This window comes from Hippichthys cyanospilos, chromosome 16, assembly GCF_059441005.1.
Source record: "Hippichthys cyanospilos isolate Australia breed blue-spotted pipefish chromosome 16, RoL_Hcya_1.0, whole genome shotgun sequence".
Classification (NCBI taxonomy): domain Eukaryota; kingdom Metazoa; phylum Chordata; class Actinopteri; order Syngnathiformes; family Syngnathidae; genus Hippichthys; species Hippichthys cyanospilos.
In genome coordinates this window covers 12,074,662-12,098,672 of record NC_142384.1, presented here as the reverse complement: position 1 = coordinate 12,098,672, position 24,011 = coordinate 12,074,662, and the positions used below count along the sequence as shown (strand labels likewise).

The following is a 24,011-nucleotide window of genomic DNA, read 5'->3' as shown; positions in this document are numbered from 1 at the left end:
CTGCAGTACTAGATTGTTAATTGTTAATTCCACCAACAATACATAGTAATCAGTGTAATCTAAAATAACACATATATAGCACATATTATCAATATAGTTCTGCAGTACTAGATTGTTAATTCACAAGAAATTGTGCAACACAACTTAACTTGTCTACAGTTGACCCAGCACTGGCATGTTGTGTATGGAAAACTCGCTAAATTCCACTAGAATGTGTAAATAGGTGTATAATGAACCACCAGGATGTCATTTCTTCTTATTGCTCCCATTCCTATACCCACTCTGATTTTTTGGAAAAACTGTGGGATGCATCGACCCAACTGGAGTGAAAGGGTTAAAAAAAAAAAAATCATAAAAAGCGTACTGGGATTGAATGAGTTAATCAAAAAAATATGACTGTCAAAAAAATAAGCGAATGTTGATATTACTCAACTTTTGGATCATATTACCGCAGGTGCTTCAGCCCCTTACTTAGTATTTTGCTTCAGTCAAAATCTGAGTTTGGATTAAATCGGTGGAGGCAAACCTTTGGCGTTCAAGCTTTCTGATTTTCAAATTGCCCTCAGCGACCGAAATTGCCTCCCTTCAGAATATCATCAAGTATGAGCCGGAGTTTAAGCTCTGAGCCTTTTGACCTTCATCCTCCGCGTCGATCATCGCCCTGCACCGAAGAACACTTGTCAGAAGCCGCCAATACTCTTCCGGCACATTTGAAGAAATAAATAATAATTCCTCGAGTTAACACCGCGCTAAAGCCACATCCCAACAGGTTACATTATGCATGATGTGTTAATATGGTGCTAATCCTGAAGTAACCCTGCAGGAGAGGCAGGGATGTAGACGAAGCGCCGCAGTGAGCCCGAGGTGGGCCCACGCGCATCTCAATGTGTGGCTGATAGCTATGGTGCAGAAATCTGGAGTCATGCGGGAGCTAAATATAGTTTTTATATAAGCGGAGGTGATTCATTTTTAGTCCGCGCGGTTCACGTTTGCTCGCACGCCCATGAGGTGACATCGCACAGGTAAATGTTTTAAGAGGCTTGTATGCTCTTGTCTTTCCGCTTGCGGTGCTGTTTTTGATGTCCGATTTTTATTGTTGACAGCCCACTTTGTTTGGACATTTTCGTTAGTTCAAAAAAAATAAAAAAACTCGAAGGGGTGTGTGTTGGACTGCAACCTGATGGTGTCAGAGGTTTTGTTTCGCTGAAGGTGCACAATCGGATTTGGTGGACCACACACGGTCCTTCTGTACATCTTGGTAATCATGTTGGAACTCCATTGAACTCTTCGGAAGGTGTAAAACTTGAGGCTCGTGTGCCATATTTGGCCCGCAATGGCAAATCATGTGTGTCAACTGTATTTCTTGCCAAAAACCCCAAAATGCAATTGAGTTATAATTACAGATTTTGTCGTGGGTGGAGTCTGACTTTCAGTGCAGTATTTTGATATATTTTTTAGTTATTTTCTTGAATAATTCTTGCAATATTTTAGCCAAGGGATGGCACACTTTTGTTAGTTTGATAACTAAGCGGTCATGCCATGTTGAAATTGAACATGTTGTCATCATCTGGGGGACATTTCAGCTCGCTCTTCTTTCAATGCTTTCCTTTTAATGTGATTTTTTTTTAATGTAAAGATCAAATGATATTTCACAAACATGGTGAAGCAGCATTTAGCTGTAATGCTGCATGCAACTGCCTTGCTTTAACTAAACCACTTTTGATGCTATCCAGTTTAAAAAGAGACAACCTGCCAGCACATTTAAAGCATTCTGACTGATCATATCATCCCCATCTTAATGATCCAATCAAAGCCGCCCAAAGCTTTTCTCTTTTTTACAATTCAGTAAAAATGTTTGTGGAAATGTAAAGGACCACCAAGGGAAACTACAACTGCAATGTTGCCTACCAAAAATGAGTTTGACCCTCTGTAAACAGCCACTACACATTTTGCATGATGCATATTTGTGTGGTTCTTCTTAAATGTTGTAGTTGGATCCCAATAGGAGTACATAATGAACTCACACCAAAAAAAATCCAATCAGTTACGACAACAATAAGTCAAACTTTGCTTTAAAACTTGAAAAAGTGGACACGCTCATCTTTGGGGTATTATAGTTCAAAGCGAAGCAACTTGTTGACATGCAGAGCTGGTTCAGAACTGTCTCCTCTCTAAAATCAGCCTCATTGCCTTTTGTTACATCAGATTAAATTAAACCAACACTTGCACGTCTCTTGCACGCAGACCAGCATTCAAAATCGGGTTTGGTTTGAATGGATGTGGAGATCTATTCTAATCTGTGACCTTGCATTTAGATGTTCCCTGCGTGATAGTTTCCGAAGGCCATCTAATTTGTGAGAAACGGGTGTCAGCGTTGAAAGATTTATTTGAATTTCTATGGCAGCTTTTTTTTTTAATTCCGTGAGGAAAGTAACACAAAACCATCGGCGTCCAACAGGAATTTTACAATGAACTCGCTCATTGTTTTAAAATATTTCCAACAGTATGATGAGGTGCAGCTTTATAGATACAATTACGTCATCTAGTGGCTGAAGTAGATTATCACACAGGATACATTTTAATCAGAAAGCAGCGAGAGTAACCACAAAAGCACAAAAGTCCATGTTTAATCCTGCTTTAATATTTAATAAGCATTGGAACAGGTCTGGAATGTTTGGGCAGGTAGAATTCAATAATTTTTCTCAATTTCATTAGAAAAATGTGAATTTTTGTTGTATTGACAATCACAGAATTTAGTGCATCTTCTTACATTGTGACTATTGCTTTCTAAAATACGCGTTCATCTCTTTTGCCGTAAGTTTTAAATATGCACAATTACTAACTAAAAGAACTAAGTGTTTTGTGTTTAAATACTCTATGTTTTATATGCAAATGGTGTTTATGACCTCAGATGCAAGCACCAATTTAGAAAAGAATCCTACATTGAATGTGGTTTATTTAATCTCGAAGCTGGTGACACGAGCCTCTCCGGTGAAGCTGATGACAGAGTATTTTTCTGCGCCCATGCGGTTGGGAAAATGGATTGTAGAGCCATCCGACAGAGTGACTTGGAATTCCGTGGGGGTGAACAAAACGATGATCTAAGAAGGATATAGAAAAAATATATATTAGTATGACTTTATTTTTATTAAGAATTCTATGTATTTATGACATTGAAATAATTGTATATTGTACAGTACAGTATACAATACTCGGGCGAAACAAAGAGGTTTCAAATTTCCTGCAAAATGACGACACCTTCAGGCTATACGCCTAACTGCAACCTGGCTGAAACGCTTGTGCCTTTTTTCATCACATGAGCGGCTGATGCATTTTATTTGCCACGTATGTTTCTACTTCTCTTACCTTTCGAGTAAAAGTCAGGAGAGCGGTGGGACTATTTTCAAACCAACAGCTGTTCTGATCCTTCTTTATTCGTCAAATCCATCTGCTAGTTACTCCTCGCATGCTGCATTCGATGAAAGTTGGTCAGTCGGAATTTTGGACTGCTACTCGGAAGTGCACTCAGATATCCCTTTTTAGTGGGAATTCTGAGTTAATATTTCGGGAAAAAGGATGATTAAAAAAATATTCGTTGTTTTCTTTCGTCTCAAACTGGGACAATCTCCAGAGTGATAACTGCGTCTTCTTACTTTTCACGAACGCAACAATTGAGTCTTTTTGAATAGACTTATTTTGCGGTTGTTCCTGGACTATGTAGTGACTTTTTGTAGACGTCAAGGCATTGTTCGTGCATTTATGGGGACCAAAGTTGATTTTGTCATGTAAAATTTAAACCTCGAAAATTAACCTACTCTATTGTCAAATGTGGACCTTTTTTTTCTTACCATAATCATTGTATTGAAAAATATAGCAATGTATTTTTCTCTCTCGTTAAATTTAACACTTAAGTGACCGTGTGTGTCTCTAGTCCTACAAAGACGACATCTGAAAAAAAATAAGCAGTCTCACTTTGAACTCCTCCCCCTGATGAAATGGGAAACCTCCCTCGCGGTGCTCCTCGCACCATTTGCCTTCCTGGTAAGAGTTGCAAACCACTGCGCTCTCGTCTCCATGCGCGTTGAAACGTGGGTTGATATGCATGGTGATGTCCTTGTCATTTGGCCCGATGTTTATTGCGAAACTGCAGCACACAGACACAAGGAGCAACAGATATCACTGCAAAGTATCGATAGACCTCAGCATTTGTTTGCAAAGTATTCTGTTTTGTTTTTTTTACAGTGTTTTAATCTATTACAAATATAAAAGAAAAAAAAAAACAATAGAACTTACTTTGTAGCATCAGGCAGAGCCTTTCCAACAATAGTCAGAGTCTGCCCGACTTTGAAGGACATGTTCTTCACAATCATCCCCTGTGTAAAATAAAATAACGTGTATCACTGAAAAGATTTGTAAAATATACGGTAGCATCTTCATTAACTTTTGAGCTTTCATTAAAAATTTCAGCCTTTGGTTCTTCACCGCAGCAGCTCCACCCCCATTTTCCTCCCGGCAGCACATCCTGGCTGAGGTTACTAACGTTGAGGAACTAATTATGATACAGCATGTAACAATTTCCTCAGAAATACTTTGAGGGGAGAAAAAAAAAGTCTGACAGAAGCAAAAAACACTTCTGTGCACGTGGCAGTCAAGTCTCAAGATGAAGACATTTCCCAATGGCAATGTGCCACTTTTAAAATGATGCATGATGGGAAGTTGTGGATGCGACTCATACAAATGAAGCAGCAATTTGAGAATTTTTATCTGGGTCTTTTTCATTTACATTAATATGTAAAATTACATGGCATTGATGATCTTGAAGTTAAAAAAAAATCAGCCACACACTGTACTGTATTAGAAGGATAGGTTAAAGGAAAATGGGGAGGAAAAAATAGTAGGTTGACAACCAGCCAAGCCAAGATAGCAAAAGCAGGCTGTAGAACTGTATGGCTGAAACATTCTTTCCATATAAGAGTCCAACTGCAAAGTGGGTGTGCGTAACAAATGGCGTCTGGCCCTATAGTCTGCATGGTGGAGCCAATATGCAAGACTCAACCACATTTGACATATCATGAACTCATGTAATAACAAAGATGTCATTATACTTTACCAGACATCCAATCTCATGTAATTATTTACAGTTTACAGTGTCTCATTCAATCCTAAATACATTATTTGCTTTTAAAGTTCAGGCATTCATTCCATATAGTAATTAACTGTTTATTCGTTGATGATTAGGGTAAAAGAGTATCTGAATACCTTAATAATGTATCTATTCTTGACTGTGCGGTATTACTGTACTTTATAGCCTCCTTTTCATTTCAGTGATCAGCAGACAGCTGCTCTACTGGGTAGCCAAAAAAAGCAGATGTTTAAAGAATGAACTCAATTTATGAGTCCAAAGGGAGTCCAAAATGCGATCTGAGAGTGGTCAAACAAACGAGCATTGATGTTGTTGAGAAATCCAATAACTATAGGGGGACTGCAGTCATTTAAAGTGCTGACTGAGAAGCAGCTGAGAATTCAGTCATAAGCTGGCAAATGTTCATGGGAGCGCTGCGGTGAATACTTTAACCATAAAAGGCAACAAAACAGATTTCTAAAAAGAAGTGGGGAAAAAAGCAGTTCATAAATATCTATACATTATCTGTCATTTCAATAGAATGATCACATTTGGCTATAAGATTGTCAATTATGTAGTGGGATATTTAAAAGGAAAAAACCTCAGCACTAAATCAAAATCAGGTATAAAGGAGAAAAAAAAACATTACTAATGAAACTTTTACTTACGGCCATTGTGATTTCTGATGTGCTCGTCAGTGATGAGCGGTTGAAAAGAAGAAGTGGTGAGTGCAGGGCCTCGCCTTAGTGTCCTGGAGAGTTTTTATGCCGAATGGGAGGAGGCTCCATTTCATGGACAGTCCGGGCGGCCACATGGCTCCGATCTTTGGATGACATTGACCAATGAGATGGCGGTAAGGTTCCAAACTACTAATAACGGTTTTAACAAGCAACTGTGGAGCCCGGGGCAAGTGAGACTCATTACTGCTTGACATGACAATATACTGTGGTATCGTAACGTTATTGAGTCTTCCTGTTGAGGGGTCAGGATTGAAATGAATTTGTCACCAAGGAGACAACTAAATATTTAGCTCAGCTGAATGTGCCAATGGCCACCTACTCTATTTAGCCTGTAAGAGAGTCAGATGACAGTCAGCCCATCTTGGAGTGGGTTGTGACTCCAGTCTGAACTCAAGGCGTGGCAAGTGAGATTAATTCATTTTCATCACAAGGAGAAGCATTGTATACTTGTTATATTAATATATATTTAGTGTTGCAGTTGCCTTTTATTATTGCTTCTGGCAGTGACAAGGTGGAGTAAATGTTTGAATATACATGTTAAAAATCTGGCTAATTTTAGCATTAGCATACAAATGTGCTTTCTAGATCATAATGAATATTAAATATGACAGGATTGGCAATCGTTTTGAACAGTGCATACAATATTGGGCAACATTTTTCTTGAACAGAGATAATGTGTTTGTGCAGAAGTGACTCGCCATCAGGAAGAGCAGTCAGGAGGTCTGGTGACAAAGGGACCTTTGTAACACAAGTTAACAACACGCAGATCTATACGGCATGATTATTACGTGCAAATTCAGTTCAATACAGCAGTGGTTCTCAACCTTTTTTTCAGTGATGTACCCCTTGTGAATGATCTTTTCAGCCAAGTACCTCTTAACCAGTGCAAAACATGTTTTTTTTTTAAATGAAAATAAAAAAAAAAGACTTAAAACATACCATCAGTCTGATTTATTACACTTTAGACCCTTTCAAAATTCATTAGTATTGGTCCACAAAAAATACTCAACATAAAGTGTCCTATTTTGAATCATAGAATAAATTTGTTGTCAAAAAGAAATAATTAAATTATTTTCTACAAAAAATATCATACAGCTATATGTATTCTTTTTACCTTAATGCTAATCTATTACCAGCGTTGTTAATATCTTGTATCTTTGTCTACACCGGCAACAGTGACAGGCAGAATAACTAATTATTCCTCCACTAGATGGCAGACGACACAATTGTACAATACAGTACGTATTTCTTCTTCTAAAACACAAAACCTTTCGGCGTGAACCAATTGCTCAATATCCTGAATCCGTTTAATGAATTGGGCTATGCTTTATGGTAGATTTTTTTTAAATCATATTTTCTATTTGTTTTTAGATAAATGATTTTTATTTTGTTTAGTTGAATGCACGTCTTTTGTGAACATTGAAAACATTATTTCAACAGCTTTTACAATCTGGTAGTGTTTTTTTTCTAAGTTGTCTTGAATGGGTTTTGATGTTTTTATCTGAATTAACGGGATTTGATTTACGTTTGACAAAGTGGGCGGGTGGTTTGACTTGAAAGAATGATTGGTTTCCAACGTGGGAAAAAAGACCTTAATATTGCAGAATAATACAGATAAACACAAGTTTGGAAAAACAAGTACAAAATTGTATGTTTTTTTTTCTTTTGACTTACTCCTTGAGGTAGCATTGCGTTCAATAAAAAAAGGTCACAGTTCACATCGAGCAAGTACATTTGGACAGCATCGTCATTATTTTGGCATTCAGGTACAGTACATAACTTTTGTTGACATTTATGTCATGTAAAAGTTCACGACAGTCAGGACAAATAATAGAGAGGACTTGAATCTTTGAGAATACGCATGTGGATGGACGCTTATGTGTGGATGGACGAGACCCTGACGGACGTCACAACAACATGACGTCGTTTGTCACAGAGTACCTGATGTTTTTAATGTGGATGACGTTACAGATTACAATTTTCCGCCTTGCCCTTGTGTTTATCAAACTATAATGCACTTTGACTGGCAGGTTTGGCCGCGTATGACGCCCGGTGTTGCACACATATTGCACACAACATTCGGAAACATGAGTGGAGGAAGAGGAGGAGGCGGCGGCTGCAGAAACATGCTCGACCCCCCTCCATGGCATTGGCTCCCCGCTCGCATATTCAAGAGAATCCGAGAGACTATTGGCGAGCATGTAACATATTCACCAACACCTACCTCATTATTATCGAAAGGGCGGTGACGTGCTATTTTGAAAAGCAAACTGACAGCTTCCAAAAAGCCCGTTCTGTCCATTTGCAATGTTTACAAAATTAAGAGCATCCGTCGTGTAGCTTTGTCGCTATCCGACGGTAACATCGATCCATCTCACCGATCTCGACGGCGAAGAACAAATACACAGGAATACCTTGCGCACAGAAAGAAATGTCTTCGATAGCAGCCGCGGCGCATGAGTCCAACTCTGCGCTTGCCGATGCCCTACTCCCAGCGAGCATATTCGCACCTGACCGGGGAGGATGTGTGGACGACCCTGGGGATGACTTCTACGAGGACGGGGATGTGGTCAACGGCGAGCCGGAGGACCGAAGGGTCGACTTTACTAGCAAGGTGAAGCTAGGCCCCTAGATAGCATATGGCTAATGCTAGCTGGCTGAAAATGAATGAATGGGATTTCGTTTAAATATCTGGTTTAAACGCGTGTTTTGCCAACATTGGATTTCATGTTAGGAGACAAGTATATCTTATTACGAACCCTACCCAGCGCGACACATTACAGCTTCTTTCGTATTTGCTTGCGTAGCGATAGCTAGCCGGTTGTAGCTAAGGCTAGCCATAGCCCGGATCTCAGTGTTTTAACTTAGCCACAGTAATAACGCTTACTTTCCAAGTAAGTCACATTTAAGTTGTGTAATAACTCATTTGTTTTACGTGATTTGAGGTTCAAACTAAAGTTTCCGCTATATTTGGGAAAGAATGACAGGGATGCCCAATAATAAACAACACGTGACTTTTAACGCTATAAACAAGTGGAAAGAAATATGGAAGGACGTTTAAATTTAGTTACTTCACCAAGAAAACACATGTGCCACGCACCTGTGCAATTCTGACAGCAAATTTAGTGCACTTCCAAAAAAATTTGCACCTGTTTAAAAACACGTTAAAATGTTGCTTTTATGTTCACCGTTTACAAATAACTCCTAATAGAAACATGTCTGTTTTTGTCAAGGTATTGTTCTTGCCAAACAAGTTCAGTGCAAGGAATGATGTAAGATGAAGATTGTTGTTGTAATATTCACTTAGCTGCAAAGGTCAAATTACACATCACAAAAGATTGAGATGGAGTACTTACATTGCACATAGTTGCATCACTTTCTTGGGCATCGCTTCCTGTCAATTAAATTCGTTCTGTATTTCAAATTACTAAACATTACAAGTACTATACTGCATTCAGGGTTAGTTAAGGGATTTGACGTTTTAGAGAAGTTTTAGTAGTGGTGGTGTTGCTATTCACACATTCATCAGCAATGACTTACCAGGTTACTTCATGGGAAGTTAGATATAGTTGTGGAATACCACTTTTAGCACATTTAATATTTCATTTTAAGAGAAGATTGTTTACCCCAACATTAATGCCCTGATTTGTACTTTCTTTACCAAATGCAATCAAGCTGGCCCTTGTCAGTCCAAATGGAGAGCAGTACGACTCCTTACTTAACCAGCTCAAGGACAGGATGGAGGAGGGGTCTGGAGAGACCATCTATGTGGTTGGCATGGGCTCAGGTGAGAAACCCACTCGATGCATATATTTCATTCCAGAATGTTATAAATCCAGATTTCCTTTTTTGAATCGTTTCCTTTCCGTCTTAAAGATGGCGGTGATTGGGGCCTCAGCGAAAAAGATATGGAGGCTTCAGAGGCTACAGTGCGATCCATGTGTGCGCAACTGGACTCTGATCTGATCCCGCTCAGGCAGCGCACGGAAACGGAAGGTTTGGTGCGAGACTATCTGATACGTCGGCGTGTTGGGGAGCTGGACTTCCTTGAGGTCAGGTGAGTAGTCAAAGACGATCTGTGTTGTATTAAAGGGCTAGATTAGCTATTTTGCGTAATTTGTTTTTTCTCCTAGAGTGGCGGTGGTAGGGAACGTGGATGCTGGCAAGAGTACTCTTTTAGGAGTGTTAACACATGGAGAGCTGGATAACGGCCGAGGCTTCGCTCGCCAAAAACTGTTCAGACACAAGCACGAGATGGAAAGCGGTAGGACCAGCAGCGTGGGCAACGATATCCTCGGATTTGACCAAGAGGGACAGGTAATTACGATTCCATATTCTAAATGGATCTGAACGGGGAGACACAAAGCATGCATTAGTGTTAGATATTTAAAATATTCAATCGTTAAACCCTTTCCACAACGTATCCATTTTTAGGTGGTGAACAAACCAGATAGCCACGGAGGAAGTCTGGATTGGACCAAAATATGCGAGAAGTCCTCCAAAGTTATCACCTTCATCGATCTGGCGGGCCACGAGAAATACCTTAAAACCACCGTGTTTGGAATGACTGGACACTTACCGGACTTTTGCATGCTCATGGTGAGAAGCGTTGTCTGAAATTACAATATAATACTACAAGCTCGTGTCAACATTCTTCAACATCCTTTCCAGGTCGGCAGTAATGCGGGAATTGTGGGCATGACCAAAGAGCACCTGGGTCTGGCCTTAGCCCTCAATGTGCCTGTATTTGTGGTGGTGACAAAAATTGACATGTGTCCAGCTAACATCCTTCAAGGTTGGTCTTATGGCCCAAACTCTAGATATTTAAAATAAATGAGAGGGGAATTTATTTATTGCCCTTTGATCCTGACAGAGACATTAAAGCTGCTTCAGAGGTTGCTGAAGTCCCCCGGCTGCAGGAAAATCCCCGTCCTGGTGCAGAACAAAGATGACGTCATAGTCACGGCGTCCAACTTCAGCTCAGAGAGGTACGTACGGTAGTCTGTTCCCAGGCAGATTCTGAGCGCGAGAGCTAAACTCTCAAAAGTAACTTCTGTATGTGTACCTCCGTGAAGGATGTGCCCCATTTTTCAAATCTCAAACGTGACTGGAGAGAACATGGACCTGCTCAAGATGTTCCTCAACCTGCTCTCATCTCGGACATGCTACAGAGATGACCAGCCGGCCGAGTTTCAGATCGACGACACCTATTCTGTCCCGGTGGGTGTCCGGTGCAAACAGCAAACTCATGTTGTATCGTCTGCTTGATGTTGTTACAACTGTGCAGGAATTCATACAGCGGTGTTTACCAACAATTACATCTGAAACCTCAAACAGCTTACCACAAAAAATGTCCTAAAAAATACATACTGAAATCACTAATATACAGTATGTACTTTCAGTGAGCTTTGGTAGGAATCAGAAATTAAGCTCTGGAGACACCGGAACATATACATGTTCAGGGTCATCCAGGGGTCACAGCTTTTTTTTGTTTAAGGTCATTTGTTGTTTTCATCAAAAATGCTTAGCCCTGGTTAAGGGGTGCAAAAACATTTGACTGTGGGTACATTATTGATAGATAACATTGAGGAAGCAGTGCAGTGTACAATACCCCACATACGTTTTAAACATGGCCTCTCTTATCACCTGTTACAGGGCGTTGGAACAGTAGTATCAGGAACTACTTTACGTGGATTGATACGTCTGAACGATACCATGCTACTGGGGCCAGACCCTTTGGGGAGCTTTATTCCCATCGCTGTCAAATCAATCCACCGCAAGAGAATGCCTGTAAAGGAAGTGCGAGGGGGACAGACTGCCTCGTTTGCGCTCAAAAAGGTAAGTGGGTCAACAGCACCACCGAGTGGCCACATTCATATCTGCAGTTAAACTCCTTGTAGACAGCGGGATCACTGTAGTTACACTTACACACTTAAGACAATATCTTCAGCATCGAATACCACTATAAATTCGTCAAATACATATTCGAACAATTATTTCCGTAACCATCCAACATATTCCTGTTTGATACAGATCAAGCGCTCTACCATAAGGAAGGGCATGGTCATGGTGTCCCCAAGGTTGAACCCACAGGCCACGTGGGAGTTTGAGGCAGAGATTCTTGTTCTACATCACCCCACTACGATATCACCCCGATACCAAGCTATGGGTGAGCAATTGACACTTTGACACAAAATGGTTGCTTACCTTTTCATCACACGCGTGTTCACTCTCCATTCAGTCCACTGCGGCAGCATAAGGCAGACCGCCACCATCCTGTCCATGAACAGAGACTGTTTACGGACAGGCGACAAGGCCTCTGTCCACTTCCGCTTCATTAAGACCCCCGAGTACCTTCACTGCGACCAGAGGTTGGTGTTCAGGGAGGGACGCACCAAAGCTGTAGGGACCATCACAAAGGTAAGATCTGCTCAGCATTTGTGCAAGATGTTTCCACAAACTCAAATGTCCTTACCTTGAAAGCAGATTTGCTCACTTTCTTTCACATTCTTTCCAGCTCCTGCAGTCCACCAATAATTTGCCGTCAAACTCCAAACCTCCGCAGATAAAAATGCAATCCACGAAAAAAGCGCCAGCTCGAAAAGACGACAGCGGCACGGCAACAGATGATGGCTTGACGATAGCACAGTCAGCGGGCCCAAGCACGACACAGGTGAGATACAAAATATGGAAAACTAGACACAAAAAATAGGCTGTTCTGCTTCTTGCTTTTCAAATGCGCACTCACGCTGCCAAGCGCTTCTCTAACTTGTCGACTCTTGTGTGTCTTTATTCTATTCTTGCAACTTCTCGTTCATCCATTCAAACTGTTTTCATGCATCGTGTGTCATACTCTCCCCTCTCCTTTGCTTGCGCGGCTGGCTCCCGGAAGGGAGAGGGGGAGGAGGACCCTCACTTAAAGGAGGGCAACAAAGAAAACAAGGTAAAGTGGGTCATCAGGACTGCAGTGACCCTGATGGGGGATATAATAAGCTGGATCTCTCTCTGCAGTTTTGTCTTAAGGTTTTCCACACAGTTTTGTTGTCTGCTTCAATTGCTCCCTGCGTATTTTATCGTGTTCATTTCGTTCTCTCTTCTGTACAGCCAAAGACTGGAGGAGGTGGAAGAAGAAGAGGAGGTCAGCGGCACAAAGGAAAAGGTCAGAACACCTCTGCAGCAGCAGCCTCCACATCAGGAGCAGGAGGATGCTGAACTTTGCTTACGTGCCCCTCCATAACTCCATTCCAGCTATTTTAGTGCAAAACACTCCTCGGTCTTACTCCTCATTGCCTTTTATACCAGGATTTTATTGTAAAAAGAATGTGAAGAGCTACGGCCGCTAAAGTGTGCATTTTAGATCGTGTCATTAATTCTGCCATCACTGTTGAGAGTGGTTTACATGAGAGTGGAGATTAGCTTGGCACAATCATTTTTATCTTTTTTTTTTTTTGTGGCTTTATGATGGGGAGGGGGGGTGTACATCCCTCCCCATCAAGGGTCTAACAAATGAGCAGCTAAAATTGACACTTGCCCATTCCCTTTGAATTTGCATTTAAAAGAAAATTTTGTGAACTATTTATACTTAATATGTAAATGAGGTGTTGGTCGTACCCTAATTGAAAAAAAGTATTCAATTGAATGTAGCACAGAGCATATATCCAATTAATCCTACATATATTGAAACTAATACAAGCTGTTACATTTTATAATTGTCAATTATTCGGCATATGCAAAATTTTACTCTTGGATAGTCGATGTTCTTAACTTTTAACCTTGTATTGCGGTCTTCTACCCACTAGTACTACTGCATCATGGCTCCACCTTACACATGGTAAACTCATCACATATTCATTCTTGTCACCCCAGCAGTCAGTTGCTCATGATTGTAAGACATGCAGTGTTTGCAGTGCTAATTGTGAACTCTTAGTAACTTGTGTTCCAGCTTGCTACTGGTAATTGACATTTGTGCCACAAAAAAACTCAATAAACTAATTGTACTGAGCTGCACAAGACGTCATGTGTGTGGGTTTTTTTTAATGTTAAGTATAAAGCTCCAGGACAGTTTATATATATATGTATATTTAAGAAAAAGAAGCTAACCAGGTAAGATTTATTTAACATTTTTTTCTTCAACGGGCACAGCGTTCACTACCACTGTTCAGGTAGCGTACGTTCACACAAATCCACTTCAACACAATCCGTAAAGGCTATACTCGGCATGTGCAACATTATACTGTAACGTGAGAAAAGTAAAACTTATGTGAAAAATAATTTCTCAATTTACAAAGAATATTCTATTTTGGTCTTTCAATTATATTTGTCAGATGGAAAGGTCAAGTGTTTCCGTGTGGAAGAGCAGTAGTTGCACTTCACAAGAGGATATCCTTCATGTCTCCCTCCTGCACCGACAACAACTTAGTTGGGGGGGAAACAAAACTGGCTGAAATAAAGTGCTGCTGTCCAGTGGATACAGATGATTCTGTACTTCACGTTCACTTGGTTTGACCTTAGTAAAACCTTTACAAAACCACATTAAACAAAAATAGGCTGCATCTTGATGCATTCAAATTCACACAAACCAGTGACTCTTAATGGTAACCGGGAGGTTTACAGTCATTGAAATGTGTTACCATTGTCCAACATTAAATTCCATACTGTGTCCAAGAATCAGACAAAGAGATGGTTCAAAAGACATAAATTACACACACCAGTGGAGATGCCATTTTGCTTAGCGTTTGCCTAGCCATCGATGTCCCAGCTGAAGAGATGATGTTTCACCAGCATGTCCTGCACACCCTCTTTCAGCGGCCTCTGCTCCTTCTCCTAGAATAGAGGCAGCACATTCAGACTATACGCTGGAAGCCTTCTAGTAAGAAATTCCAAGATAAAAGGTCGAGCTTTGTGGCTGAAGAAAGGACACGAGACAATGACACCCCTGCCAACCACTCAATTCTGCAGAGAGAGTCCTCTTAGCGCCATGCAGTTAGTTGTAAGTGTCGTTTTGTAGCTCTGGAGCAAGCGCAAAAATTAATAATGTTGCACAGGGACTGAGTGGAGAGGGTTAGGGTAAGGGAGGCCCCCTCTCTCGGAGGTGGAGTGGAGGAGCTACCAAAGACATGGCTACAGACGGAACTTGATAGAAGTGATAGCTCAAAAGGTCTGATATGCAGTGCACACACACATTTGCTAGTTAATGAGAATAAGAAGCTATTGAATATTTATTTTCAGACTTTTCCATGTGTCTATATGAAGCCATGTTTGGCATACTTCCCAACATAACTAAATCTACATACTACTTACACCATTTTTGAAAAGGACAATGTCTCATAAATTAACATTAATGGTATAACCAATCCCGGTGTTTATTTTTGAGTAAAACATGTTGACGTTTTAAAATGAAGAAACATTAAACAGCCAGTCTTTTGAATGGCTCTTTTACGTGAACAGTTCAGCAATAATAAATGGTTCCCTTTAAAGAGCCAAATGTCCCATCACAAGTTCCAGCAACTTTCTTGGCTTACCTCTTTCTGCTCTGGTAATTCACAATCTTGAGAAAGACTAAAGGCAAACTTTGAAAGGACCCTGAAGAAAGAAGAAGATACATCTATGTAAGATAGTTATAGCAATGGAAGATGACTGCATTCAGGAACATCAATCTATTACCTCTCTCAAGTGTAAGTATGAAAACCAGAGCTTTTACTTAGTTAAATTCTTACCTGAGTTCACATTTGATCTGAACCCATCCGGGACTGCGTAGAAACGACCATGGATGATACCATTTCTCTACAGCTGCCATGCTGGAACAAAGCACTTCCAGCCATAAGTGCAACACCTGCTCACTGTTAAGAAAAATATTTGGATGTATCTCTGTTTCATTGGAAACATTCTGTCATGCGTGTGCGTGAACTCACTTGAGGCCGACGCAAACAAGAGACCTGAACTTGACGTCCATCTGAACATGAGCCGCGTCATGGCTCATGTTGACTGACTGCACTGCCTAATGGGAACAGACAGATGGGAGTTAGACAATTTTTTTTTAAACTAACAATTTCTGAGAGCTGTACATAACAACAAGTATTTCTACTTGGAAAACAACAAATTAATTCCTGCATATTACATTACTCACTCGATATAGGAGCTCCTCTGGTGTTAGAACCTTCCCATCTTCATCTAACCTGGAATAAAAATATTATCTTGGATGTAAAACAACAAACATTTGAGAATAGTAAAAATTCCTATTATGATCTCATTTTAAAATCAAAATGCTAATTCTTGTCAGATATACAGTATGACTTGAATTCTATTACAGAATGATGAATATTTTTGGAATTCTGGTTCTATTAGAGTTCTCAGTTTATCCTCAAAATTCTCACTTTAAAATCAGAATGCTTACTTTCAGTGCATGTGGGTGAGGAAGAAGATGCGTGCGAGTTTACCTGTAGGTTTTACACAACACCAATCTGGAGTAGACCGAGTTGAAGTCCCTCTCGACCTCTCTGCTGGCCGCCTTGAAAGGGGGCAGATGAGGCATTATATTGGGTTGGCGTGCCATCAAATTTCTCAGGACATAATTTACTATACCTCTTCTATGAATAGCCAAGGGTGACAGGGCCCTCCCAAAATGGAGGGTTTCTTGAGGCCGTGCATAAAGATGGCCTTCAGGGCCGGACATAGAGTCCCTCTAGCTAGATCGGTCACGGCTTCGGTGACCGAGTCATCTCCAGCTAATGAATACTGGAGACACAGCAGGCAGATGAAAGCAAACATAACATTAAGAAACAAAACAAAACAAAACATCTGGGCTAAAAAGTCACCAGTGACTTGTAAATTTGGAGGAAAGTTTATGATTTACCTCTTTACTTCTTTCATCGAGGATTTCCACAAACTTTGCAGGAAACCAACCTATTCGGAGTAACACGGTTATGGTCAATGATTACTACATTACCCACAGCGCACCAAGAAATGTATCTTCACACGCACCTCGAAGACCATTGAGCTCTCCAACCCAACAATGTTCATCCTTTTGTGAGACAATCTGAAGTAAAAATAAAAAAATAAAAAAATCACAGCTAGCCTCAGTCAAATCTTACAATGAATTTTGTGTTTGATCTTACAGTAATTATGTCATTTTTCCTGAATCCCAACTCATCGTCATCATGCCGCTCAAAATCCAGCAAAGCTTTGGCTCGTCTCCGTCTGTTTCGGGACACCACCAGGAAATTTTCATGGTCCCGCTGGTGGCTCTCCATGGAGTAGTCAGGGGTCAGCTCCTTTAGAGGGAACAAAACGGTCAAAAGATTCAATTACCCCTCTCGGAATGACCGAAGTATCTCTTGATCCATCTCCAATATCTTGGAGTGCAAGTTGCAAACTCACAGTGCTGGAGTGGCGTGGGTCCAGACAGTGGAAATGTTCCGAAGTGCGGGTTATGGCCTCTCGAAGGGCCGCCACAAGCTCAGTCTGCTTAATGTTCTTGGACTTGAGCGCTTCCGCTTCATCCTCCCCAAATAGCAAAGAGCTTAGAGTGGACTTTCTACGCAGGGATTGTCTCCTCACCACCTGTACACAAACACAAAGTATATGTCACCATCAAAAATAAACAAATACAGCTGTACTTCGATTTAGAAAAGAAAAAAAAATCCCACTTATTCCTTTACGAATATGATGGATTTGAGGTCAATGAACAAATGAAACGTACTACTCAAGATATCAATTGATAGAAATGAAATCCAGTCTTAAAAGGCTACTTAAAAAGGTCATATTTTGGCTTTATCATTGCTCAGCTTGCAATACTCACAAAACCAAACAGAAAAAAAAAAAATACTGTGCTCAAGACCAATCACCATCTTATGACCAATCACTGTTGCTCATCTTTTTTATGAGTTTGATCATTTGACTTTTGCAAGTTGAGTCATGATGAACTTATCAAATTCATTCTTGAAAAAAATAGTAACTTTTTATTGCTGAAAATGACTGACTGAAGAATCTTATCCTGCCTTTATTACATAGCTAACAGCTTTTCCAATAAAGAGCGGTAAGCCCCTTGTGTATCGGCACTACTAGAAAAGCTGTTAGCTATCTGTAAAAGTAGTTCTTCAACACTAGTAAAGACAGAATAGTAATGACATAATTCTGGTGCCGAAATTACACTCAACGGGTTTCAACAGCGGATTAGGAACATATTGCACTACGGTAGCAATTGAACGCAAAACATAAAAACTCAAAAACATTTTTCCCACAAGAGCGAAGTAAACATCTCTGACCTTGTTCAGATTAGAATTGAGTGGCGGGTTTCCGCTGTCGAGCTGGGCCTGTTCGTTCAGAATGTAGGCAAGGTGTTTGTGTCGATGGGCATCTAGTGTGTCCTGTGACAGATTCCCCGCCAGCCTCAAAGCTTCTCCAAGTACTGCAGGCCCATCCCTCAACTGGCTCGGAAGGTCAGACAGCGTGTTAAAAATGGACGCCGAGTTCTCCGATGAAATGAGCTCCTCCTCCTGAGGTACCGAAGATGCATTTTAGAGCATTTATCAGCAACATTACATCATACGGTGAAACAGCTTTCATGTTTCATAACGGCATTTTGTGAAAGGAATTAAAGGCAGCATGTAAGGATCGGCTGATTATGACCCTTCAAATTTGGCAGATATATATATATATATATACACACTAGTAATGTGAACCATTTTTATTATGGCATTTTGTGGAAGAAATAAAACTTCAAAAACACCTTGATCTTAAGCATGCCCAGTGTGATTTGAAATAACACTAGGGAGCCCTGGTAGAAAAGGAGGTCCCAGATCCTGAGGAGCAAACGGATGTCCACCACACTGGCGAATGATGTGAGGAACCAGTGCAACGTGATCAGAGACAGCTCTAAATGCACACAGTGGAAAACATCGTATTTAGAACTCTTTCAACACACCTCAGGATTTTTTTTTTTTTTTTAACTCCTTCACTTTGAGCTAAACAAGACTTACCAATGTCATGCTCCTGCAAAAGACGGTCAAGGGCCGGTAGGTACTGAACAATGAGCTGACGAAGCACCCTCTGATCTGTTTGGACCCCCAGCAGAGTGGAAGAGAAATATGATGGAGGTAGAAGGTCTTCAATCATGGCACACATCATCCACAGCACATCCTCCTCCTCCATGAAGAGCAACAGACAGGAAACCACCTAAAACCAAGACCAAATGATGAAACAGCCGGCAAAGCAAGAAGGGTGATATTAAGAGATTAACATTCACCATTCCAGTTCCCTGACAGTACCCGATGTCGGGGTAAAGCCAGGCCAAGCCCCGAAGTACCCGTCGTAGCCTCGGGACGCCGACGCTTGTTAGGTTACTGAAGCACACGTTGGTGGGCATCGTCCGCAGCAAGTCCTTCTCTATCTAAGAATGGATTTTTTTTTTTTTTTTTTTTTAAGTCAGGCAATTACTATCATTCTACTTTACCTAGAACATGAGTTTTGATGCAATGATCGCACCTGTTTGGCTGTGGAGGTGTCATCATTCGAGCTGTTCTTGATGATTTCTTTGTAGGTGATTTCAGAGGTCCTTTTCTTCTGCAGTGCTCCGGACAGACGCATCCACAACTGGCAGAGAGAACATTTTAACTTCTCAATCTTGGGTAGCACCTTGTGAAAATACAGTACGAAGCCACTTACCTGTGGCCTCATGCTATGAGGAATGCCACCAAGTACGAGGGCACGAAGGCGCTCAGAGCGTGGAAGGACTGGATCGATGAGCTCCCATGTGAGGTCGCCTACCGTGTGATTATGCGTGAACTCCAAATGGGCTTGCCAGCGCAACCTTTGCTGAGGGTTTTCACGTTGCGGTGAGCCTTCAGTGCCCAGCCAAGGACTGGGATCATCAGACTCTGCAGAGTACGGGAAAAATTTAGGATGATTAGAAATGTGTGACCTTAAGAAAATAATTATGGTGACTCTTAAAGATTATAAATAACATCATTGATCATAACGTCACTCATCTTGAATCTTAATATATTAAAAAATAATAATAAATTTCTTTTTTTTTCCCAAGAGGGAGGGAGTAGATGTGAGAGAGGGTCAATTACTCAATGGAATAATTGATCAATAATTGATTTTAAAAAGATTTGATCATGACAGCCCTAGAACAAAGAAATGCTGACCAGTCGCAGTCGTAACACCAAGATCGCATGTTCATACTGCTTTAGTGCAACTAATTTGAACCCAAATTAATTTTCCATTAAATATTTCCCAGGCAGACATTAGAGGAAATTCACTAAGTGGGGAAAAAAAATGTTTTATATGGGTTCAACGTTACCTTCTACGTCCACTCTGAAACCAAACTCATCATACTTGAGTTCATTCTGTTCCAAGGTGTCTTTCTGCAGGGTGAAAAACATCAAGTTAATTTAATTTGAAGGAAAATGTAATAATCCTGTCACATTGTCACAAAGTATTTCCGCCAGATATTGAGCCCGGGCACATATTTTACATTACAAAAATAAAGAAAATTTCACAGAACACTTTTATATACCTCCTGCCATAAAGTGGAAGAGCATTTGCTGTGCCTGTCCCTCTAAATCACTGACATCATTTTCAAAAAAGCATACATACACAAAAAGTCATGTGCTTACTTGATGATACTTTGCCAAAATGTCCTGGGGCCACATGCTTGGAGTGAGAGCTGAAAAGGGCCCACCGGGGGCCGGGGCGTATGTGCCTGTAATAAGAACAACCAACATCCTGGTAGCATTAAATCAAATATTGAAATGGGTGTGTTTTGAAGAGCAAATAAAAAATACCTGACATGGTGCCTTCTCTATCCAAAGACTGCGGTCACTCTCAAGTCAGGTGTAGTCGCAGTTCCAGAATCTGCTGAACACAGAACGGCACAAAGCGGTTCAAAAAGATGCTCGACTGAACATGACGGTCTCTAGATATCATGATGAAGTTGGCTTATGAAACGAATGAAATAGGAAGGAGAAAAAGGAGGGCACCTCCTCTCATAACCACATGACCGTTGCTCTCACAAGAGGCTCATTACTAATCCCGACTTTTTCTTCACATTCTGTTCTGGCACAATATCAGCCCTTTGGCAGAATTTGCAAACACATTTTTCGTAATACTCTTTTTTTTTTTAAGCTTTTGTTTTAACCTACAATTAAAGCTTTGTAGTAAATCTCCTTTCCGGTACAACTCTGAAATTCTAAATAATAATACAGGACTGTAATATAATTCTAAGAATGAATCCAATATTGAAAGGAATTTCAATCTAATAATTCTTCATAATGATAGGTTCCGCAACTAATAGCTCAACTATCCAAAATATTGTACTCTGTTAAATAGTGTTTTCATAGAATCAGCAAAAACTACAAAATGGATGGATGGAACTAAATGTTTTTATTCATCCTAGGGCGGCTGCTATTTTGCCACTTACTGTCAATAAAAAAATGACATCACAGTTTCTCAAGAGATCAGATAACGCCCAATCACAACTCAGATTATGAAAGTCAAGTGACAAACTGACAAAACAAGTGAGCCATGGCCAATAATTGTTACCTAACTGATATAGATGAAAACAGGCACATTTTTCTACTTCATTCACATTCCACAATATCAACTGTGGAAACATTTTTTTTCATAGTAAACAATGACACCGGTGTTACTTGTAGGCAACTGCTAAATAATCTCCCAATAAAATAATAATAAAGGAAGTATGCATTTGTATTACTTTCAGATAAACATCACTTTCAAGATTGCAACTAAAGTATGCATTGAGTACCCACAAACTAGGGAAGTACTTTCAGACGTTGCCTCACTTTTATGTGCAACTACACGCAAACAAACCAGCACGTAAGGCATGATGTGCAAGCGGCAGCAGCAGAAATGATTCATTCAGCGGCATTCTAAGGAGGATTTAGGACTTAAGAGAGATGAGAAATCAATTTGAGGATGGGAGGATGGCCAAGTAGCTTCAGGGGATATGTAACTCAGAGGAGTATTGGGATTTGCGAGCTATGCCTTGACATACACTTTAATCACCTGCCAGGAAATTCATTGGAGCAGAACCTCTCCTACAAACTGTTGCACAAATACAGAAGTTCATCCAAAATATTCACCTGCAAAAGTCAACTTTGAACAGTGGTTTGAATAACATAAAGACAGTGAGTGTGACATGTTGGGGTGCATGTCACTATAGAGCAACACAGAAGCGGGGAAACAGGATTGGCAATTCAGTCGAACCTCAAAAGTTCCACAAACTTTCAGAGTTCGTGTAAGGTAAGGTCTCAGACTCAGTTTGCATTCATGGTTGTTTTTTTGTTTTTTGTTTTTTTAACATCAAAGATAGAAAGATTCACATTTAAAGACCACAAAATGTGAGACAGGTAAGCATGAAATAACTATTCAGAGAAGAGCAAAAAGATTCAGTGAAATGTGCAAGTTAGTAGAGAACCTAAATCTTTCTAGTAATCCCTAGCCACCCTCACCTTTTTGCGATTCGTTTATTTATTTATTTAACGACAAACAACTTTTGTAAACTTTTGTTTAACCTGGAAAAACGAAATGCTGCAAGAAGATTCTACTGTGTGAGTGAGTAAAAGATGTGAATGTGTCTCTCTAACATTGAGTATGCACACACACTAAATCCAATACTGGTGACTCATGCTTTCATCTTGTAAACTGGATACGTCCACCCACACAATGACAAAAAACAAGATGTTTCTCTTGAGCATGGAATGATCATAACAAGGCTAGATTTTTTTTTTTTTAAATGCACAAATAACGAAACATGCACAATCTTGGATATTGCACTTCCTCGGAAAACAGTGGACAAACTCAAAAGGATTGTTCCGTGACGTCAAAAAAGGATGCAGCTTGGCAGGACTATCGTTACACACATAACTCAGCAAGTTTTTCTACTGGTACTATTTTGGAGCAGAAACACTTGCTCTTAAAAGAAAGAAATAAAATAATCACATGAATTACTGTCAGGACCCTGCACATTTCAAATGACGTACAACAACGATTATGTCAAAAGACTCTCCAACTAAATATATCGTTAGGTTTTATGTCTGTTTTGTGTAAACGCGCAGATATTTTAACACTTAGATAACACGTCGCGGCAGACGGAAAAAGATATCGAAAAACAGCGCAGTTGATAGCATGCATGCATGTCGGAAACCACTGAATATGTTCATTCAGCTGTCAGCTGTTTGCTAGCATTAGCATATGGCTAGCAATTACGTGTAAGGATGCACATTAGACAGCTAACAAAACTTACCGTGACATGCATCTCTTGTAAACGCAATCGTGTGGTTAGCGGCAGGCGTGCTGTTCACAATGAATGTAAAGATGAAAACGCCGATTTCTGCGCCATGACGTGTCGCTCAAGGGACTTGAAAATTCACTAAGCCATTGTGCACCTGCTAGCGACGTGTAGCTCGGCTGTATCCTTGCACTTTTCAACGCTTGTTCCTTTTACAGGAGAAATAGTCCCATCCCGGAACTGCCCAGCACTGTGACGTCTCCTTCAGCGTATCCTTCCGCTCAGCAAGAGATGACGTAGCAGTCATTCATTTCTTGTCTCATTCATTTCAACACAATGTGCGATGTTGACTACTCACGACTAAAAAAAAAAAATAACATGAGAAGAAACAAAAATATAAAAGAATAAAATGCATACGTGAACATTGCAAAAGAAAATATTTTTTTAAATAATGAAGGTTAGCCGCAACAAAGTCTTGAATAGAATAGAATAGAATAGAATAGAATAGAATAGAATAGAATAGAATAGAATAGCATTTTAAGATGCCTGTGCAATGGAGGAGAAGTGTGATCGTACCCATTTTTAAAAACAAGGAAGAAGTGCAGATTTGTGGTAACTGCAGAGGAATAAAATTGATGAGCCATACAGTGAAGCAATTGAAAAGAGGAGTTGAAGCTAGACTAAGGAATAGATGTGAGCGTTTGCGAGCATCGCTATTGTTTAATGCCAAAAAATAAATAAATAAAAAGAGCACTACAAATGCAGTATTTGCTTTGAGGATATTGACAGAAAAGTACACAGAAGATGAGGAACTGCATTGTGTCTTTTTTAGATCTGGAGTGAGCTTATGAAAGGATACCCTGCAAGGAACTGTTGTATGAGGTAGCCTGGAGTGGCA

At 40.3% G+C, this 24,011-nt stretch overlaps 3 protein-coding genes across 6 annotated transcripts; 1 reads left to right on the top strand and 2 right to left on the bottom strand.

Annotated features, from left to right (window-relative positions):
- Positions 1 to 2,621: 2,621 nt before the first annotated feature.
- On the bottom strand, positions 2,622 to 5,945 carry lgals2a (lectin, galactoside-binding, soluble, 2a). The gene is made up of 4 exons (XM_088436533.1): positions 5,791 to 5,945; positions 4,294 to 4,373; positions 3,973 to 4,144; positions 2,622 to 3,101 (listed from the first exon to the last, which is right to left on the bottom strand). The coding sequence occupies exons 1-4, from the start codon at positions 5,794 to 5,796 to the stop codon at positions 2,955 to 2,957; spliced, it is 405 nt and encodes a 134-aa protein (XP_088292659.1). The 5' UTR covers positions 5,797 to 5,945; the 3' UTR covers positions 2,622 to 2,954.
- Positions 5,946 to 7,948: 2,003 nt separating this feature from the next.
- gtpbp1 (GTP binding protein 1) lies at positions 7,949 to 13,874 on the top strand. Of its 3 annotated transcripts, none has more exons than XM_088436530.1 (14): positions 7,949 to 8,476; positions 9,538 to 9,649; positions 9,739 to 9,919; positions 9,996 to 10,179; positions 10,297 to 10,461; positions 10,534 to 10,657; positions 10,736 to 10,850; positions 10,938 to 11,082; positions 11,518 to 11,700; positions 11,896 to 12,031; positions 12,104 to 12,282; positions 12,380 to 12,535; positions 12,755 to 12,885; positions 12,967 to 13,874. In XM_088436530.1, the coding sequence occupies exons 1-14, from the start codon at positions 8,294 to 8,296 to the stop codon at positions 13,097 to 13,099; spliced, it is 2,127 nt and encodes a 708-aa protein (XP_088292656.1). In that variant the 5' UTR covers positions 7,949 to 8,293; the 3' UTR covers positions 13,100 to 13,874. The 3 variants fall into 3 exon arrangements, with proteins under 3 accessions (XP_088292656.1, XP_088292657.1, XP_088292658.1); XM_088436531.1 differs by having other exon boundaries at positions 7,950 to 8,476; positions 12,755 to 12,805; XM_088436532.1 differs by lacking the exon at positions 12,755 to 12,885 and having other exon boundaries at positions 7,952 to 8,476.
- Positions 13,875 to 13,958: 84 nt separating this feature from the next.
- Positions 13,959 to 23,317, bottom strand: sgsm3 (small G protein signaling modulator 3). Of its 2 annotated transcripts, none has more exons than XM_088436529.1 (21): positions 23,129 to 23,317; positions 20,649 to 20,721; positions 20,481 to 20,566; positions 20,165 to 20,228; positions 19,525 to 19,736; positions 19,345 to 19,452; positions 19,106 to 19,249; positions 18,840 to 19,035; positions 18,590 to 18,735; positions 18,126 to 18,356; positions 17,239 to 17,421; positions 16,977 to 17,132; positions 16,843 to 16,897; positions 16,715 to 16,764; positions 16,444 to 16,596; positions 16,299 to 16,369; positions 15,989 to 16,037; positions 15,774 to 15,859; positions 15,579 to 15,701; positions 15,384 to 15,444; positions 13,959 to 14,685 (listed from the first exon to the last, which is right to left on the bottom strand). In XM_088436529.1, exons 2-21 carry the CDS (start codon positions 20,653 to 20,655, stop codon positions 14,602 to 14,604), a joined length of 2,265 nt encoding a protein of 754 aa, XP_088292655.1. In that variant the 5' UTR covers positions 20,656 to 20,721; positions 23,129 to 23,317; the 3' UTR covers positions 13,959 to 14,601. The 2 variants fall into 2 exon arrangements, with proteins under 2 accessions (XP_088292655.1, XP_088292654.1); XM_088436528.1 differs by having other exon boundaries at positions 20,649 to 20,718.
- Positions 23,318 to 24,011: the final 694 nt, after the last annotated feature.

Bases quoted from the DNA above. Each gene is read 5' to 3' on its own strand.
- lgals2a (XM_088436533.1), bottom strand. The intron at 4,145-4,293 runs GTAAGTTCTATT...TGTGTGCTGCAG, and splicing joins GCTCTGCCTGATGCTACAAA to TTTCGCAATAAACATCGGGC. The intron at 3,102-3,972 runs GTGAGACTGCTT...TATCCTTCTTAG, and splicing joins ATCAGGGGGAGGAGTTCAAA to ATCATCGTTTTGTTCACCCC.
- gtpbp1 (XM_088436530.1), top strand. From the start codon at position 8,294: ATGTCTTCGATAGCAGCCGCGGCGCATGAGTCCAACTCTGCGCTTGCC. The intron at 10,462-10,533 runs GTGAGAAGCGTT...CATCCTTTCCAG, and splicing joins CGGACTTTTGCATGCTCATG to GTCGGCAGTAATGCGGGAAT. The intron at 12,283-12,379 runs GTAAGATCTGCT...CATTCTTTCCAG, and splicing joins CTGTAGGGACCATCACAAAG to CTCCTGCAGTCCACCAATAA.
- sgsm3 (XM_088436529.1), bottom strand. The intron at 17,422-18,125 runs GTCAGAGATGTT...GTTTGTGTACAG, and splicing joins TCAATTCTAATCTGAACAAG to GTGGTGAGGAGACAATCCCT. The intron at 15,860-15,988 runs GTGAGTAATGTA...TGTTCCCATTAG, and splicing joins CAGAGGAGCTCCTATATCGA to GCAGTGCAGTCAGTCAACAT.